Genomic DNA, 18,146 nt, shown 5'->3' on the forward strand with positions numbered 1-18,146 from the left:
AAGGTTTGCCTCAGAAGTCCTTGAAAGGTTATTATGTTGTTGCTTATCTTATAGAGCTGAGACGAAGTTCTGAGTTCAGGTCTGCTTTAAAAGACACCTTAAGTGTCAGGGATATAGAAGCTGACATTTTCTTTTAAATAATGCACATTGCCCGTTGTCCTGCCGATCCTCTGCCTCTTATGTTGGGTATACACAGAGTTTCTTTTCCTTATCAATCAAGCCGCTGATGACTCGATTGATAATATCCGACAGGTCCGGTGACCTGCCGGATAGATTGCCTGCTCGATCTCCGCCGCCGGACAATAGCGGGGAATCGAGCGGCTGATAAGGAGCGCTGGCGAGGACGAGCGGGAATCGATCCGCACGGACGAGCGGGGATGCGCCGGCATCGAGCCAGCGGCTCGATCCGGCGCATAATTGCATCCGTGTATGCCCAGCATTTTACATTTAGAGCCAGAGCCTGAACAAGCATGCAAATCAGATGTTTCTGAATTGTGATTTAGATGCAGCCAGATCAGCAGATGGATGCAGCCAGATAGATCAGCAGATGGATGTAGCCAGATAGATCAGCAGATGAATGTAGCCAGATAGATCAGCAGATGGATGTAGCCAGATAGATCAGCAGATGGATGTAGCCAGATAGATCAGCAGGACAGCTAGGCAACTGGTGTTGTTTAAAAGGAAGAAAATATTGGAGCAGCCATAAACCTCTCACTTCAGGTTCCCTTTAAAGGAAGCATCAGGCAATCTAAGCTACTGCCAGAACTACTTACCCGGGTCTTCCTTCAACCCCTTGCAGCCGAAATGTCCCTCGTCGCAGCTCCACTCCCAACCGCTGGCCCGGGGTCCCCGCCGGTGACGAGGCCGACCTCCCGAGGTCGTCCTCTACTGCGCCTGCGCGAATGCCGCTGTCAATCACTCGCACGTGGGCTGGAGTGTTCTGCGCAGGCAAATTGGTGTGCCTGCAATAATCTTTAAATGGACTTCCCTGATCCCAGAAAATCCCTTCACCAGGTGCATCATCCCTGAGCAGGTCTGTACATTTCTGACTAAAGGAAATCCACACCCCATTTAAAGTGAATATAATAAACCTGCCAGGTTCAGCTCTGCGGAATGTTTGTTTACAGACCATCCCAAAGCCAGTGGAAAATATACCTGATCTCCCAGAATGCTGGGGGAGGGGGATTCCGAATAGTTAATCAGCCTAGGCTAAACATCACTGGGAGGACGAGGCTACATTCAATATACAGTATAGCTAATAGTTATAGGAAGTGTTTCTGATGCCGAAACCAAAAAAATTAAAGGAACCCTGAGATGGGCAAATTAAAAGATTTTATACTTACCTGGGGCTTCCTCCGGCCCCATAAGCACCGCTTCGCACCCTTGCCGTCCTCCTGTGTGCCTCTGTTCGCCTGGTATCAGTCCCAGTAACTGGCTTAGCGGTGCCAGTCAGGCTCTTCTTTGCATGCGCGGAAGGGCTGTGCATGCGCAGAAGAGCCAACTGGACCGACTGAGCCAGATTACCTGGATTGATACCAGATGAATGGATGCACACGGGAGGACGGCGAGGGATGTATCGGTGCTCATGGGGCGGAAGGAAGCCCCGGGTAAGTATAAAATCTTTTTATGTACTCGTCTCAGGTACACTTTAAAGTGAAAGTGGGTATCCTGAATAATTTACTACATTCTACTCGATGTCACTACAGTGCCTCTTTAACGGGATGTGCTTTCCAGCAATATTGTAAACTCCATAGGAAAAATAATTGACTGGGCCGTTACCTGTAGGGTTTTGTCAAACCACCTATTGCCACTGTTTAGGCCGCTACCTCCACCATGCAGCATTTGGGCCGCCACGCGGCTCCTGGACAGCTCATTGGAGACTCTGGGCATGGGGGCGTCCAGGCACACTGTAAATATACTCTTCTGGATTGTCCGCACTGATTCCTTGTTGGTTTTATCTGCAGATAAAGGCATACCGTTATGGAAATGCAGCATGGACAGCATTCATTTGACTCATTAACACATTAGTACTTGTAACGGAATTGTTTCACAATTTATGGGATAGGTGGATGGAGGCGCCCCAACAAAAAAATAATATATTTGACAGATCAGTCTTATCTGGTATAAGGGGTCTAACTATTTTATTAGACAATTAAAAAGACAATGCAACACAACAACAAGGCGTTTCCCTGTCCTTCTGCTGTTCATTTTACCTCAGTAAGCCATTGCAGTATTGCACTAGATGCACTTTCTTTTTATTGTAATCACTGTACTCATTCTTCATTGATATCTATTTATGTAATATCGCACTTTATTCTGGTATATTGCACAACCCATTTTGTCGTTCCCCCCCCCCCTTTTGAGATAGAGATTATATATATATATATATATATATATATATATATATATATATATATATATATATATATATATATATATATATATATATACACACACAGTATATTCATATTCAAAAAAAATTCCAGTTTTTTGTTTTTGTTTCATTCACTTGCAGTTTCACAAAGCTTTTTTGTTCTGTTCTGTTTTGCTTGGGTATTTATTTTTTGTTATTTGCCACTGATCCCCAACCCATCCTTTTTTACTCCACGTCCACATTCACAGTATACACTTATATTTTGCAGTTATTTTCTGTTTGGCTCACCCCGGTATATTGCATAGAACCTAGGTTCTCAACATGTGGTACGCGTACCCCAGGGGGTACGTCTGATGGTTCCAGGGGGTACTCGGACTTGATATATTTAACCAAGAATAACAAATTTAGAGTTTTAGAAAATGATAAATCTTATTTAAACATAACTAAATTAGTATTTTAGCTAATATAAAGCAACCGTAAATGCTTGGACATTGTTTAGAACCAATTAGCATGTACTATAATTAAATGTATATTTGTCAAGGGTTACTTATGATAATATTTACTATGCTAGGGGGTACTTGGTGAGTACAGGGTTTTAAAAGGGGTACATACCAATAAAATGTTGAGAAACACTGGCATAGAACATATATCTATATATACCAAAAACTCTTACAGCAGTGGGTTGATTACATTCAGGCTGCTTTCACAGTGGGACGTTACAGGCGCACATTAGAGCAGCCTGTAACGCAGCCCAACTCACAGTAATGAAAAATCAATGGGCTGTTCACAGTGCCCACATTGCGTTACAGTGTAACGCTGGACGTTCAAAGAAAGTGCAGCATGCTGTGCGTTATAGGTGGTTTTAGCTGCAAAGACTGTTTGCACATGCTCAGTAAGGGGAGAGTTCGCTATTGTTCCTAGCCACATAGCTAATTAATATTCACTGCACTGTAGTGTTGTCCAGATCATGAACGATTCGGATCTTTGTGTATATTTTTTGTGAGTCGAATGATCATCACAACAACAACAACAACAAAAAATAACATTTGTAGAGCGCTTTTCTCCCAATGGACTCAAAGCGCATAAGCATGGCTCAGACCATCGTGGTACAGAGGAAGAATTTTATAGGTCCGGAAATGCCAGGCTAAACAGGTGGCTTTTTAGTCTGGGTTTGAATAGCTCCAGGGATGGTGCTGTCTTTACTGGGTGTGGCAGGGAGTTCCAAAGAGTAGGGGCAGCATGACAGAAGGCTCTCCAGATTTTTTGAGGTGCACTCTGGGAGTGACCAAGTTTATAGAACTTGCTTATCTGAGGTTGTGAGAGGTGTGGTGCAGCTTCAGCAAATCCTTCATGTATACAGGGCACAGATTGTGCAGGGATTTGAATGTCAGCAGTCCAATCTTGAAGAGTATTCTCCATTCTACTGGTAGCCAGTGCAGTGAGCGAAGGATCGGTGTAACGTGACAGTGGCGAGGCTGGTTTGTTAGCAATCTGGAAGCAGCATTCTGCACTAATTGCAGGCGACGCAATTTTGGGGAGGCCAGCATAAAGGACATTGCAGTAGTCCAGCCGTGATGTGATGAAGGCGTGAACTATGGTTGGAAGATCCTCTGGGGGAATCAGATTTTTAATCTTTGCAAAGTTCTTCAGACAAAAGTAGGAAGATTTAACTACAGATGAAATTTGGTTTCTGAAACTCAAATCCCCATCGATTAGTACGCCAAGGCTGCGCACAAGGTTGGAGCTGTTTATGTCTGAATTCCCAATCCTGATTGGTGTTGCTTTAGGATAGAGCGGTTTTGATGGCGAGCACTGGCTTTGGACAAAGAGGACCTCCGTTTTGTCAGCATTCAGTTTCAACCAGTTATCATTCATCCATGCCTGTAGCTCAGCTAAGCAAGAGTTTGTTTTTGGAGTAGGGTCTGTTCCACCAGGTTTGAAGGACAGGTATAGCTGTGTGTCATCGGCGTAGCAGTGGTACGTCAGGCCATGTCGTTGGATCAGTGTACCGAGTGGGAACATGTAGATTGCAAACAGCAGAGGGGATGGATTTGGTTCACAGTGGATTTCTGGAAGAAACAGGAACTGCAGCTTCTGTGCACAAACACAATCTTCCTGCTGCAGCTCTCCCTTCCCCATTAGCACCCTCAATGTGCCCTCATTCTCCTGCACCTCTCACTCTGCTGCACCCCCTGCTTCCTGCTTCCCTAGTAAAATGATTCAAAGATTCGGATCTTTTCAATGATCCGATTCGAATCATCCGAAATTGAAAAGATCCGGAGTTTCCAGGAAAGCACCAAGAGCCTCATAACACGGCTCAATCTGATGTCCAACTTCAACACCACCATGCGTCGCGTTGCGTTAGGGGCACGTTATGCAACCTTAACGTCCCCTAAAATGCAACGTCTTAGTGTGAAAGAGGCCTCAATCTAAGGGAATTTTATTTGGTTTTAACCGTGTGTATGCATAAATAAAAGTTTTTCATTTTTGCTTAACTTGTTCGGTCTCATAATTGATTATGCAGTTGGGGATTCCCTTTTTCTTGCTCATGACTTAAAAAGACAATGCATTTCTCAGGTCTTAAAGAGAGTCTGAAGCCATAATTAAAATGGCTTTTTTGCTTATATATAGCAGGGGCATGTGTGCCCCTGCTAAAACGCCGCTATCCCGCGGCTAAACGAGGGTCCTTTCCCCTCCAAATCCCCCCTGTGCTGCCCGGGGAGCGCTTCAGTGTGAGGTGGGGCTATAAGCTGCAGCCCTGCCTCACACGCGTCTATCAGCGGCGGATCTCCGCCTCTCCCCCGCCCCTCTCAGTCTTCCTTCACTGGGAGAGGTGGAGATCAGCCGCTGATAGACGCGTGTGAGGCAGCCTTGCCTCACACGGAAGAGCACAGGGGTAGCAAAATCTACGACCAAGTTGGTCGTGATTTTGCATGGGGGGATTTGGAGGGGAAAGGACCCTCGTTCAGCCGCGGGATAGCGGCGTTTGAGCAGGGGCACACATGCCCCTGCTATATATATATATATAAGCAAAAAAGCCATTTTTATTATGGCTTCAGACCCTCTTTAACCGCTTCTTCAGATCAGGGTCACAGTGCAAGTCCGTGTTGCCTTCAGCCAAGACACTGCGACCTTGACCTGAAGAAGCAGGTAAGACCCCCGAAATAAGTCATCTTTTTAAGTGTTCAATAAGAGTTGATTTTTTGATACCCTACCCCTCTCGCAAGGTATGATTAATTATTTTAATAGTTTCTGCCATATATATTACTTTTTGTTGGGGTGCCTCCTCCCACCTATACCAGTGTTTTCCCCTAGATATAGGCTTCCCCCTGTGACATTAGTTCAGTGGTTCGGTTTTGAGTATTGGAGAGTGACTGATAATTATAAGAAGATTTGTTGACCGATCTGTGTGGAGACGGAATTCTCTACACGTTTGTTGCCATGGTTGCCGTTCAGCATCTCAGGGAGGATTCTTATTGGTCTGTTGCAATCCATTGGGAGCCTCAATGCTTCTGCTGGGGCTCCAATCTGTACACTGGCGCTTCAACCATGTAGTGGACCCAAGCGGCGGTACCAGCAGCAGCAGAGGAACTCAAATGTGATGAGGATAGGTATAACGAGTAGATGACATGGAATGCCAAAGTAACAAACTGATCAGTTTGCAATAGAAAACTGATCAGTTTTTACCTGGTGTGGTATATCAGGCCCAAAGGTCCTATAATGAATCCAACAGCTTTATACTGCTTCTCAGTCTCCCCAGTTACTGGGAGTGCCATTTACATGTCTACCAGTACAAATCTCTGCATAGGAGAGACTGGAGAGCAGGAGGCAGTTGCTGAAATAGAGACTACAATAACTGCTCAGAATGGAGAACAGAGGATAGATACAGACGTTAGTGCTTTGTTCGGACTCTTCCAGGTTATAAAGAGGAATAACAACTAGCCTACGGGCATTAATAAAAAGGTGGATTTCTGAATAGGCCACACAGGCCCAGGCCAGCTGACAACCAATCGGATAGCTACACAGGGTTGGGGCTTCTTGCATATGGAAGAGAAGGCTGATAAAAGAACAGGACATCTGCAAATGAGGTCCTACATATGAAAGAAAGGAGCTGCTGCCAAGGGATCTGTACATGGATGCTGTACATAAAATAAGGGTCTGCAGATTAAAGGGGAGCCACTAGACAGTTGGCATAACCACTTCAGCCTTCAGTCGTTTTTCACCTTATGCAGCCAAGCAATTTTCACCTCCCATTCATTCGCCAATAACTTTATCACTACTTATCACAATGAATTGATCTATATCTTGTTTTTTGCGCCACTAATTAGGCTTTTTCTTTGTGTGGTACATTTTGCTAAGAATATTTTTTTTCTAAATGCATTTTAAAATGGTAATATTAAGAAAAAAATTCAAAAAAGCCATCGGCCTTTCTGCCGGAGACTTAGATTAATGAATGGGAACTATGTTCCCATTCATTGATCTCCGGCCTAATGGGGGCGGCACGGGAGCGTGCGCGCGATCACGCACGGGAGCGCACAGCCCCGCAGCAGCAGCCTTTTGGACATAGTACAAACGTCCAAAAGGCTAGACTGGTTAAAGCAAATTTGAAGTGAAAATAAACTTATGAGAATGAATTGTATATGTAGTACAGCAATGAAATAGAACATTAGTAGCAAAGAAAAAAAATCTCATTTTTATTTTAAGTTATATAGCTTTAAAAGAAAAAAACAAACAAAAAAACATTGCAACATACAGTTTTAAAAGCACACTCTGTCTTTTATGCTATAAAACAATGCAGAAATAATAACCCTTTGAACTTTCCTACAGTAAAACCTTATCACAAGCTGTCTCTCAATGTTTCTTAGCTCTTTAAAGGAGTTGTCAGGGAATTTTGAATAAAACAAACGCTACTTACCGGGGGCTTCCTCCAGCCCCAAGCTCCCAGGACCTCCCTCGCCGCAGCTCTGCCCGCAGCAGTTTGCCGAAGCTCCGACCCGGTCCCTGGAGGTCGCTCTGTACTGCGCCTGCGCGATCGGAGTCGTCAATCACCGCCACGTGGGACGGAGCAGACTGCGCAGGCACAGTAGTTCTGCGTCTGTGCAGTCCGCTCCGGCCCACGTGGCGGTGAATGACGACGCCGATCGCGCAGGCAAAGTACAGAGCGACCTCCAGGTCGCTCTGACGTCATCGCCGGGGACCGGGTCGGTGCTCCGGCAAACGGCTGCGGGCAGAGCTGCGGCGAGGGAGGTCCTGGGAGCTTGGGGCTGGAGGAAGCCCCCGGTAAGTAGCGTTTATTTTATTCAAAATTCCCTGACAACTCCTTTAAGTGCTTCAGAAAACAGAACTGTATTTGACCCAGCAGGTTGAATAGCTCAGAGAAGCTTTCTTGCATAGATAACCATATTTTTTTTTTAACTCTTCCTGTACTGGTAAACAATATGAGACGCTTTTCTTTGCTACTTATGTTCTATGTCTTGGCTTTACTACACATACAATTCATTATACTGGTATATAGTACTGTACTGGTTAAGGGCTCAGCCTTCAACATGAGTCAGTAGCTATTCAGTAAGAAGTCAATTGAGAAAGACTTCCTAACACTGCAGGGTGGCCCTTTGAGTGCATCCTTAGTGGCTGCAGCACTCGAGAGCTTTGAGTCTAACAGGAGAAAGGCGCTATACAAATATTAGGATTAATATTATCTCATAAGTTCATTTTCGTTTCAGGTTTGCCTTTAGGCCCAAAAAGTATGAATTCTGCTTTGGTTCAATTTTGCAAGGATCAACTACGCAACCAGGGAAAATTATTATGTTGCACTACGTATGTAAATGCATTACCGTAAATGAACACCATGAGCTCCCTAGCTTACCTTTGATAAGGTTGTTGTAGGCCTTGGCCCAGCTGTTCCTGTGATTGGTGGTTAGGATACCAATGGGCTCCTTGTTGGTCTGCAGTGAAGTTCCCCAGATCTTCTCCAGCTGATTGAAGATCTGATCTGTGGTGAGTGGCGTGCCATCACTGTTGTACACATCCAGCTGGAAAAACTGGCAGACAAGAACAGGCAGTCAGGAAACAGGGCGGTGTGGTGTGTGGGACATAGTTTCACCCATCTCACACTCATTAGTGAAATTTGTGACTATGGGACTTAAAATATTGGGTCATGTCTATTATCAGCTCTGAGAACTACATACAGTGGGTTGCAAAAGTATTCGGCCCCCTTGAAGTTTTCAACATTTTATCACATTACTGCCACAAACATGCATCAATTTTATTGGAATTCCACGTGAAAGACCAATACAAAGTGGTGTACATGTGAGAAGTGGATCGAAAATCATACATCATTCCAAACATTTTTTACAAATAAATAACTGCAAAGTGGGGTGTGCGTAATTATTCGGCCCCCTGAGTCAATACTTTGTAGAACCACCTTTTGCTGCATTTACAGCTGCCAGTCTTTTAGGGTATGTCTCTACCAGCTTTGCACATCTAGAGACTGAAATCCTTGCCTATTCTTCTTTGCAAAACAGCTCCAGCTCAGTCAGATTAGATGGACAGCGTTTGTGAACAGCAGTTTTCAGATCTTGCCACAGATTCTCGATTGGATTTAGATCTGGACTTTGACTGGGCCATTCTAACACATACATATGTTTTGTTTTAAGCCATTCCATTGTTGCCCTGGCTTTATGTTTAGGGTCTGTTATGATCGCTTCTGCAGCGTTTACTGCTGGCTGCAGTGGTATTGCAACCCAAGCAGTTCTGATGTCATTACATGCATTTGCTTGCATAGTTTGGTTTGCACTTAAACTAGTTGCTGATTCCATCTGCAGTCGCTCTGAAGTTAATGACAGTTTAATATGCTTTTGTGTAAACAAACATTGTCTGCTGCAATGGAGCGGCAATCCCTTTCCTGCAGGCTGCATATCATTGTCTGCCTTTTCCTGCTGTCAGCCTGTGATTAATTACCATTCACTTGTGTGGGAATCTGCAGGTCTGCTCCCATTGGATGACCTCAGTATAAAGAACTGCTTCCTGCAATACTCCATGGGCTACCATAGTCTCAGATTCTGTCTGTTACTCTGCTCGTGCCCCACCTCGTTCCTAGTCCGTGTGGACTGCGCTGACTCCTGCGAAGGGGTCAGCGAGTCCTCCTAGTTCTGCTCTTGTTCTAGTAGTTGTTACTCTGCTTGTCTTGTGTCATATATTGGTTCATCGCCAATATATATGCATACTTGCACATTTTGTTATTTTCCTTGTATTCGTGTTACGTTGATACATCAGTGTCGCTGATATATACGTACACGAACTGTTTATTTCCTGTGTTCAGTTAGTCAGCCTTCCAGCACGTTTTGGTAGGTTGTGCGTATCGTGATCACCCGTGCTGAGTTAGTATCCTGCTCCTGGTTCTGTTTGTGGATTGCGTTCATCTCTGCGAAGAGATAGCGAATCCTTCTGAGTCCTGTTCCCTGTATTGCTCCAGTCCTAGTCAGTGTTCCTGCTTATGTCATATATCGGTTCATTCCCGATATATACATATGTTAGTCAGACGTTACAAATAGTTTCATTGATAGCTGTAATTGTAATACGCTAGGAAAACATACTTGTTGTATATTTGTCTGTGTTACGTTCATCTATCTTGATCCTCCTATTTCCTGACTATCCTGTCCTGTCTTTGTGAGGCACGCCATCGCTGCAAGCATTGGCTGCCTCATTCCAGTCTGTCTTGTTGTGGACGCTTGCTGTCACTAAGTAGTGGCTAGTTAAGCAATCGTTCATTCTGTCTACCTGTCCTGGTCTCCTCAGTCCTGGTTTATGCGCTCAGCGCTACTTTGCGCTGAGACATTATCACGAAAGTATTGTTTGTGGCCGTTCGGATCTGCACCGGCTCTGTGCACCACAATCTCCTGTTGGAGTCAGTCCTCTCCTCCACTAAACTGGGGATATCCTGTTTCCTTGTGCTGGTGTGTGTACCTCCTTCACGTCAGCTTATGTGTTGCATGCTGACTGTGGAGAATACACCTCCAAGCCTAACAGGGTCATTGTCCTGCTGGAAGCTGAACCTCCGCCCCAGTCTCAAGTCTTTTGCAGTCTCCAAGAGGTTTTCTTCCAAGTTTGCCCTGTATTTGGCTCCATCCAGCACGGTGGCGTAGTGGTTAGCTCTCTCGCCTTGCAGCGCTGGGTCCCTGGTTCGAATCTCAGCCAGGGCACTATCTGCAAAGAGTTTGTATGTTCTCTCCGTGTTTGCGTGGGTTTCCTCCGGGCACTCCGGTTTCCTCCCACATTCCAAAAAAAACATACAGATAAGTTAATTGGCTCCCCCTAAAAATTGGCCGTAGACTACAGTACTTACACTACATAATATAGACATATGGCAATGGTAGGGATTAGATTGTGAGCTCCTTTGAGGGACAGTTAGTGACAAGACAATATATATATATATATATATACACTGTAAAGCGCTGCGTAATATGTCGGCGCTATATAAATACTAAATAATAATAATAATAATAATAATAATCCATCTTCCCATCAACTCTGACCAGCTTCCCTCTCCCTGCTGAAGAGATGCACCCCCTGAGCATGATGCTGCCACCACCATATTTGACAGTGGGGATGGTGTGTTCAGAGTGATGTGCAGTGTTAGTTTTCCGCCACACATAGCGTTTTGCATTTTGGCCAAAAAGTTCAATTTTGGTCTCATCTGACCAGAGCACCTTCTTCCACATGGTTGCTGTGTCCCCCACATGGCTTGTGGCAAACTGCAAACGGGACTTCTTATGCTTTCTGTTAACAATGCCTTTCTTCTTGCCACTCTTCCATAAAGGCCAACTTTGTGCAGTGCACAACTAATAGTTGTCCTATGGACAGAGTCTCCCACCTGAGCTGTAGATCTCTGCAGCTCGTCTAGAGTCACCATGGGCCTCTTGACTGCATTTCTGATCAGTGCTTTCCTTGTTTGGCCTGTGAGTTTAAGTGGATGGCCTTGTCTTGGTAGGTTTACAGTTGTGCCATACTCCTTCCATTTCTGAATGATCGCTTGAACAGTGCTCCGTGGGATGTTCAAAGCTTTGGAAATCTTTTTGTAGCCTAAGCCTGCTTTAAATTTCTTGATAACTTTATCCCTGACCTGTCTGGTGTGTTCTTTGGACTTCACGGTGTTGTTGCTCCTAATATTCTCTTAGACAACCTCTGATGCCCTCACAGAGCAGCTGTATTTGCACTGACATTAGATTACACACAGGTGCACTCTATTTAGTCATTAGCACTCATCAGGCAATGTCTATAGGCAACTGACTGCACTCAGATCAAAGGGGCCGAATAATTACGCACACACCACTTTGCAGTTATTGATTTGTAAAAAATGGTTGGAATAGTGTATGATTTTCGGTCCACTTCTCACGTGTACACCACTTTGTATTGGTCTTTCACGTGGAATTCCAATAAAATTGATTCATGTTTGTGGCAGTAATGTGACAAAATGTGGAAAACTTCAAAGGGGCCAAATACTTTTGCAACCCACTGTATCTGCTGATCTGCTCCATTTACCTTGGAAGTATTATTATGTCACACGTCAGAATAGAGCTGGGCACTGTAGGATGTAAAAAGTGTACCTTTATTTAAAAACATTGAAGGCAAACTGAGGTGAGGGATATGGAGGCTGGCATATTAATTTCCTTTAAAAAAATGCAAGTGGCCTGGCTGTCCTACTGATCCTATGGATCTTATAGCTTTAGCCATAGACCCTGAACAAGCATGCAGATCAGATGTTTCTGACTGGATTAGCCACATGCTTAAGGTGTGTGATGCAGATACTACTGCAGCCAAAGAGATCAGCAGGCCTGCCAGATAACTGGTATTGTTTAAAAGGAAATAAATATGGCAGTCTCCATATCCCACTCACTTCAGGTTCCTGTTAAACAGCATGCACGTGGCAGATTTATAGATTTGGCAGATTTATAGATTTAGGTACAAGTAGTGGCCATTTCACAATACATTAGAGTCTTGGTTATCCGGCACCAATGGGGATCGGCTGATGCCTGATAAATGTGCTTTCTGGTTATTTGAGACTGAAAGGAAATGTCAGCCAAAATAACCTACTTGCGCAGAACACTGCAGCCCACGTTCGAGTGATTGACAGCGGCGTTCGCGCAGGCGCAGTAGAGGAAGACCTCGTGAGGTCAGCTTCTGCACCTAAGCCGGTGGCTGAGAGTGGAGCTGCGGTGTGGGACATGTCGCTGCAAGGGGCTGAAGAAACATGGGTAGTGGAGTCCTGGACAACTGGGACTCCATTGTACATACTTTCTCAAAAGGCTCTTGCTTGTGAAAAAGTGACACACCTACCATATTTTTCGGACTATAAGATGCTCCTGAACATAAGACACACCTAGGTTTAGAGGACAAAAAACGGGGGGGGGGGGGGGGGGGGGAGTATATACGGTGAATGGGCATCTTGTGGATTATGCCCTCTTTGTACCTCTTGTCTCCCTGTGTCCTCCTCTGTCCCCCATGTGTCCTCCTCTATGCCACTTTGTGTCCTCCATTTGTCCCCGTGTCCTACTCTGCAAGGCAGGTGTTCACAAGTCAGGAACTCCCTGCATTTGGACTAGAAGACTCAGTGACTTTTTTGCCCACCTTCTGGGGGAGAAAAAGTGAGTCTTATAGTCCAAAAAATACAGTACTTCTCAATAATCAATAGAAAAGCCTTTATTGGCTATTACAGCAATCAAACGCTTCCTATACTTGCAGACCAGCTTTTTGCATGTCTCCACAGGTATTTTTGCCCATTCATCTTCAGCAATGAGCACCAAATCTTTCAGGTTGGAGGGTCTTATTGTCATTACCCTGATCTTTAGCTCCCTCCCAAGATTGGATTCAAGTCAGAACTGTGGCTGGGCCATTCCAAAATGTTAATGTTGTTGTCTGCTAACCATTTCTTCACCACTTTTGCTGTGTGTTTTGGGTCAATGTCATGATTGCTAAAACGTCCACCGGTTCCCAAGGGCAAGTTTCTCTGCAGACTGCCTGATGTTGTCGCTGGGAATCCTCATGTATTGCTCTTTTTTCATGATGCAATTTACTGTGATTAGGTTCCCTGGTCCATTGTCTAGATTAATTTTTAGGAGTAGGAGCATAAATACAATTGTTTATCTCATCAGTTTGTTTTCTCCTTGGGTGAACTTAAACGCACGGTGCTTAGGGTCATGGAAGTCTATAGGCGACGCAGTAAGTGTAATCACTGCAGCACGGTGCGTCAGGCTGATGGCAACACCAGTGACGTACTTCCTGCCCAACAAGGAGTACGTCACTGAACGGGGGTGGGTCTATGCATATGACACTATTGCCACACCCAGGTGCAAGTTCTTATAAAGAAAAATTTGTGCGATGCAGTGATCACTGCACCGGTATAACGTAAAACCAGCCTTAGTGTCTAATTGGGAGTCACTTCCAGGTCATGCAGGATAAGCTAGTGTGGAATGTTCCAGCACCCCACCCGACTCTGCAGGAGCTCATGGGTATCTTCATCACAGTACCAAAGCCAAAAAACATCCTACATAGCCGGGAGTAGGTCCCGGTTGCTATGGGACTGCTCGATGTACATAAAAATAATAGATTTTTTGTAGACAGTGATGCCTTACCTGGAAGTTATGGACCACTGTGATGTGGGTGGGAGGGTTCTTTACTTGACTGTAGTTGACCACAGAATCCCGCTTTGGGCCAGGAACGCGACATGAAGATAAAATCTGGTAGTACTGGTTCATGCAGAGCTGTTTACCTCCAAGATATTCGACAGGCAAGGTCTCACTAATCAGAACAGAGAACATATTAATTAAGATACACGGAAAAGAAACCTGCAGAAACTAAATGTTAAAACGCGGGGTCACAGGGCTTAGAGTCCCCAGGGAGAAAAGCGCTATAAAAATACTATTTTTATTATAATATTTATTTCAATGACTTACTTGTCTACCATGGACTTGAAGTCTAGAACACCTTCAATCAGCTTAGCAGCAAATCTACAAGGACAAAGAGCAGTGTTAAAGGATTGAATGGTGATGCCATCTAAAGTTCACCTTCATAAGTTCATTAAAACCAACCTTTGCCATTGGTCCGGATGAAAAGGGAGATACTATGCGACTCTTGTCCCTCTTAAAGTGGTCTGAAAGCCAGCATTTCTACTTTGCGCTAAAAGATTCCTCACAGCTTGAAAGCTACTACCCCAGAATTTTTAGCAGAACATCACTGAAATGGTTAAACAAAAGCAGTTTGTCCTGCTATTCAGCTTCAATCTGCATCCAAACTGTAGATAACAGTATATTTGTTTACATTCCAATCTTGTTACAGTGTGTGTAACAAGAACATCGGCACCAGATAGCAAAAGGAGCAGCGGGCGGCTGTGATTGGCCGGCCTGGTGCCAGCACACCCGCCTGAATGCTGGCGTGACAAAGTTTCTCCTTGTTGGTGATGGGGATTATGTGAGGGGTATATATGATATGAGGTAAATATTATGGGGGTATATATTTGTTTCCGGGGAAGGGTGCATTCTCCAAAGTTTGCTTCAGGCAGCAGAAAATCTAGAGCTGGCCCTGACTCCATGGATGCAGGAAATAAAAGAGGAACTGTAGTCCAGATAACATTATGAATAAAATTGTTTTGTTTTGTTTTCAGTTTACATTTATAAATTATGTAGTCAGTGTTTGCGCATTGTAAAATATTTCGTCTTCCTGATTTACTACTGAAATTTATCTTTAGCACTGGCAGGTGGATCTTTGTGGAATGTCCGTTTATTGCCCATAGCGTAAGGGAGAGGGAGGGAAAGGGAGCGAGGCTAGGAATCGCTGCGGAGGGGGGGCTTTGAGAAGCCCCCCCCCCCCCCGCTAACCACAAATAGCCGGCGGTGATCAGACCCCCCCGGCAGGACATCCCCCTGGTGGGGAAAAAAAGGGGGGGGGGGGAAGTCTGGTCGCCCTGGCTGCCACACGATCTGTGCTGTGGGCTGGAGAGCCCACGCAGCACAGATCTGAAGAACAAGCCCGGTCCCTTTAGTGGTTAATAAACAGCCTAGGGTAAGCCTCAGTGGGAGGGCGGAGCTACATACCAATATACAGCATTATACAGCTATAGACGTTATGTTGCCTAGGTTTCAGATGCTGAACCCAGGATATTTAATGTAAAAGTGGGTGATTTACTGCATTTTACTATATGCTGTTACGATTCCTCTTTAATAGGTAGATTTAGTATTTATAGGGTGATATCTGTACAGAAACTGCTGCAGAAAGGAGATGATGAGGCACTGTGCCTTTAAACTCCTTTTATTTAATCACCCGGGCATACAAACAGAAGGTTCAGGGGGGATAGTTGATGTGGTCTCCTCCTGCCTATCTGCCATCTCCTCCTGTATGTCCGCTAGGTTCCTGAAACGAAATCTAGACAAAACGAAATTTATGATCTTCCCACCCCGGCCATCCCTGGACCTCCCAGATGTGCAGGTCACTGTTAATCACACTACCATTCGCCCTACCTCTCAAGCCCGCTGTCTGGGTGTCACCCTGGACTCCGCACTCTCATTCACTCTCCACATCCAAAACCTCACAAAGTCCTGCAACTTCCACCTTCGTAACATCTGTAAGATTCGCCCTTTCCTGACCTCTGCCACCACCAAACTCCTCATCCATGCCATCATAATTTCCCGCCATGACTACTGCAATGCCCTTCTGTCTGGTTTCCCTATGACCCGAATAGCCCCACTGCAGTCCATCATGAATGCGGCAGCCAGAATTATCCACTCTTCCCATCGCTCCACCAGGGCGGCTCCCCTCCGTGAATCCCTCCACTGGCTTCCTATCCAGTCCAGAATCAGATTCAAGATATTGGGCCTGATTCACAAAGTGGTGCAAACTTTTTTGCGGACTTTTGCGCGCGCAAAGTGCCGCGATTCGCGCGATCGCAGACTTTTGCGCGTGCAATTAGATTGCACGCGCAAAAGTCCGCGAATGCGCGAATTGCGGCACTTTGCGCGCGCAAAAGTCCGCAAAAAAGTTTGCACCGCTTTGTGAATCAGGCCCATTGTGTCTGACCTACAAATCCGTCCACAAAACCTGTCCAACCTACATTTCTGATCTTACTCAGAGATACACACCAAGCCGCTCACTCCTCTCCTCCAATGAACTTCGCCTGACCGTCCCCCGCATCACCCAGTCCCATGCACGCCTCCAAGACTTCTCAAGAGCCGCTCCAACACTATAGAACTCCCTACCTCCACCCATTAGGGTAGCCCCCTCCTTCAACACCTTCAAGAAGGCCCTCAAAACTCACCTTTTCACTCTGGCCTACCACCCCTCACAATTGCTCTAAACCCACAGCTGAACTCTGGTCCCCTACCACTCGTGTCCCTACCTCTCCCTCTAGATTGTAAGCCTTTGAGCAGGGTCCTCACTCCTTTTGTGTCCTACCTGATCATGCACCTCCATTACTGTGCACCCATGCTATGCATCTGAGTGAACCTAACTTGCCTAATCTCCATGTTCCCCTCCAGTGACTGACTAAGCATTACCTTGTACTCATACTGTGCTGTGTGATCTGGTTTTCTTGTATTCCTGTATTGTCTTATTGCTGTATGTCACCCCTAAATATTGTATGTAACCTAAATTAACGTCCAGCGCTGCGTAATATGTTGGCGCTTTATAAATACAATAAATAATAATAATAATAATAATAATAATGTGGCCTGACAGCTGTTTTGCGTACTAACGCATCATCAGAGGCCTCAGAAGCCTTTGTTAAGGCCTCTGATAATGTGTTAAGACGCAAAACGGCTGCAAACATTTCTTCTGCAGATGTTTGATGGTAACTTGGAGCTGCACATGTGTCTCCCCCCCCCCCCCCCCCCGCAATAGTCCCAGTGGGGTTGATTACTATTCCCCCTCCAGGGTGCCGTGGACTCAGGGGAAAGACGTATTTCAGCTTCCAGCTATTGCTGGTGGCCAAATTACGCTGTTTTTAAAGTAATTTGGACCACGTCCGTTCCTTGCATCGATTTGCGGTGTTTGTGTACAGAAGCCAACGCATTCTGTGCATATCAGATGTTGCCTAAGTAGCAAGCAGGTCAGCCAGAATGTCTTGGCTGTTTGTTTTGCCCTCTCACACAGCAGGCAGTCTCCTCCTCCTCACCTCTCCATTGCACAGACATGCCACTCAGCTGAGCTTAGTGTGTATGCCTGGTGCTGGCTGCTGAACATGAATGGCTGTGTCAGCTGACTGATTCTACTGTCCGTACAGTCCTGTATGCTGTGATTGGAACACATTATAGCGGTGTGCAGTGATGACTGGCAGTTAGGATTCAGGTGTGTGTGTGTGTGTGTGTGTGTGTGTGTGTGTGTGTGTGTGTGTGTGTGTGTGTGTGTGTGTGTGTGTGTGTGTGTGTGTGTGTGTGTGTGTGTGTGTGTGTGTGTGTGTGTGTGTGTGTGTGTGTGTGTGTGTGTGTGTGTGTGTGTGTGTGTGTGTAGAACCCCAAAAAGGAGGAGGACATCACACCCTGAAAAGGAGGACATCGTACTGAGCGTGCCAAAAGTGGGTGTGGTCAAGCATAACGTGGGCGTGGTCATGGGTGGGGCCAAATATACATGACCTTAGCTGTGGTGTAAATTGTCTGCCAGGGAAGTTTGAGCTCTGCCATAGTGTAGCCCCCAAAAATAGATGTAATCTGAAAGCATTTCACCAAAAAGACACATAATCTGGTAGAAGTTCCTCCAAAATACAGATAATATGGCAGTGGTTCCCACA

The 18,146-nt window shown here is 45.3% G+C and overlaps 1 protein-coding gene across 2 annotated transcripts in view; it reads right to left on the reverse strand.

Moving 5' to 3' along the window:
- The window catches only part of CRAT (carnitine O-acetyltransferase), an 84,714-nt gene that overhangs the window by 22,784 nt on the left and 43,784 nt on the right, over positions 1-18,146 (reverse strand). For both annotated transcript variants that reach the window (XM_068248479.1, XM_068248478.1), the window contains 4 exons: positions 14,326-14,379; positions 14,005-14,170; positions 8,241-8,415; positions 1,780-1,958 (listed from right to left, as the gene is read on the reverse strand). In XM_068248479.1, the coding sequence (XP_068104580.1) occupies positions 1,780-1,958; positions 8,241-8,415; positions 14,005-14,170; positions 14,326-14,379 (574 nt within the window). The remainder of the gene's footprint in view (positions 1-1,779; positions 1,959-8,240; positions 8,416-14,004; positions 14,171-14,325; positions 14,380-18,146) is intronic.

This window comes from Hyperolius riggenbachi, chromosome 8, assembly GCF_040937935.1.
Source record: "Hyperolius riggenbachi isolate aHypRig1 chromosome 8, aHypRig1.pri, whole genome shotgun sequence".
NCBI lineage: Eukaryota > Metazoa > Chordata > Amphibia > Anura > Hyperoliidae > Hyperolius > Hyperolius riggenbachi.